Consider the following 846-nt stretch of genomic DNA (forward strand, 5'->3'; position numbering starts at 1 on the left):
AAAAAAAAAAATATATATATCTATAAATACACACTGAACTAAAGTTAAACACTGCATGACCAGCAACGTTTGCATTACATATAAATAAACAGTATTTATATACACACAATAATGTCTCAGTAAGAATTTATTGCACTGGCAGTAGAAAATAAACTTTCACCATTGAAGTCTCTGGATGGCAGTATTCAAAGTTTATGTTTATGGTCACTCATTGTTGTGGTCCACAGGCTGTGCTGGATTGAGGTACTGGTCAAATTCACTGCGGTCAAGCTGGTCCAACATGTCTGATCTCACTTGTTCTAGGTAGAACTCCAGAGAAGGTCCACCCAAACACAGTACACATGCACATACCTCTGTTCCCCATCGATCACAGAATTCCACCCCATTCTGCTGCATAGAATGCTGCGAATACAACAGCGACTCTGAGTAAGTAGCCAGAGGTAGATGTACAGAAGAAGAGTTCAGTAATGTTGCACCACCATGGAACGTCATGTTTCCATTTGATGATGTTGCTTCAAAGTGGTATGATGAAGAGTGGTTTTCAAATGAAAACCCACTGTGTGGGAGCTTATAGGAGTTTATTTGATTGTATGGTTTCTGTGCGACTTGACCTTGTAACATATATCTAAGGTGAAAAGAGGCATTTGGAGAACTGACAGTCTCACTTGAAGCCGTCTTGCTGCCACGCTTGTTGCACTTTCGTCGACGGGGCCGGTATTTGTAGTTGGGATAGTCAATGGTATGTTGGATTCGTAGTCTTTCTGCTTCTTGCATGTAAGGACGCTTCTCTGCCAGAGACATGGCCTTCCATGTCTTACCTATAACAAAAATAAAACAAAAAAATGT

The 846-nt window shown here is 40.4% G+C and overlaps 1 protein-coding gene across 1 annotated transcript; it reads right to left on the bottom strand.

Moving 5' to 3' along the window:
• Positions 1 to 204: 204 nt before the first annotated feature.
• Positions 205 to 816, bottom strand: LOC107682520 (transcription factor Sox-17-beta.1-like; the record flags this gene model as incomplete). Its single annotated transcript, XM_016478733.1, has 1 exon — positions 205 to 816. A coding segment is annotated over one exon (612 nt), but the record flags the coding sequence as incomplete, so codon positions are not given.
• Positions 817 to 846: the final 30 nt, after the last annotated feature.

The sequence above is a fragment of the Sinocyclocheilus anshuiensis genome, unplaced genomic scaffold, assembly GCF_001515605.1.
Source record: "Sinocyclocheilus anshuiensis isolate Anshui unplaced genomic scaffold, SAMN03320099.WGS_v1.1 C32297188, whole genome shotgun sequence".
Classification (NCBI taxonomy): Eukaryota; Metazoa; Chordata; class Actinopteri; order Cypriniformes; family Cyprinidae; genus Sinocyclocheilus; species Sinocyclocheilus anshuiensis.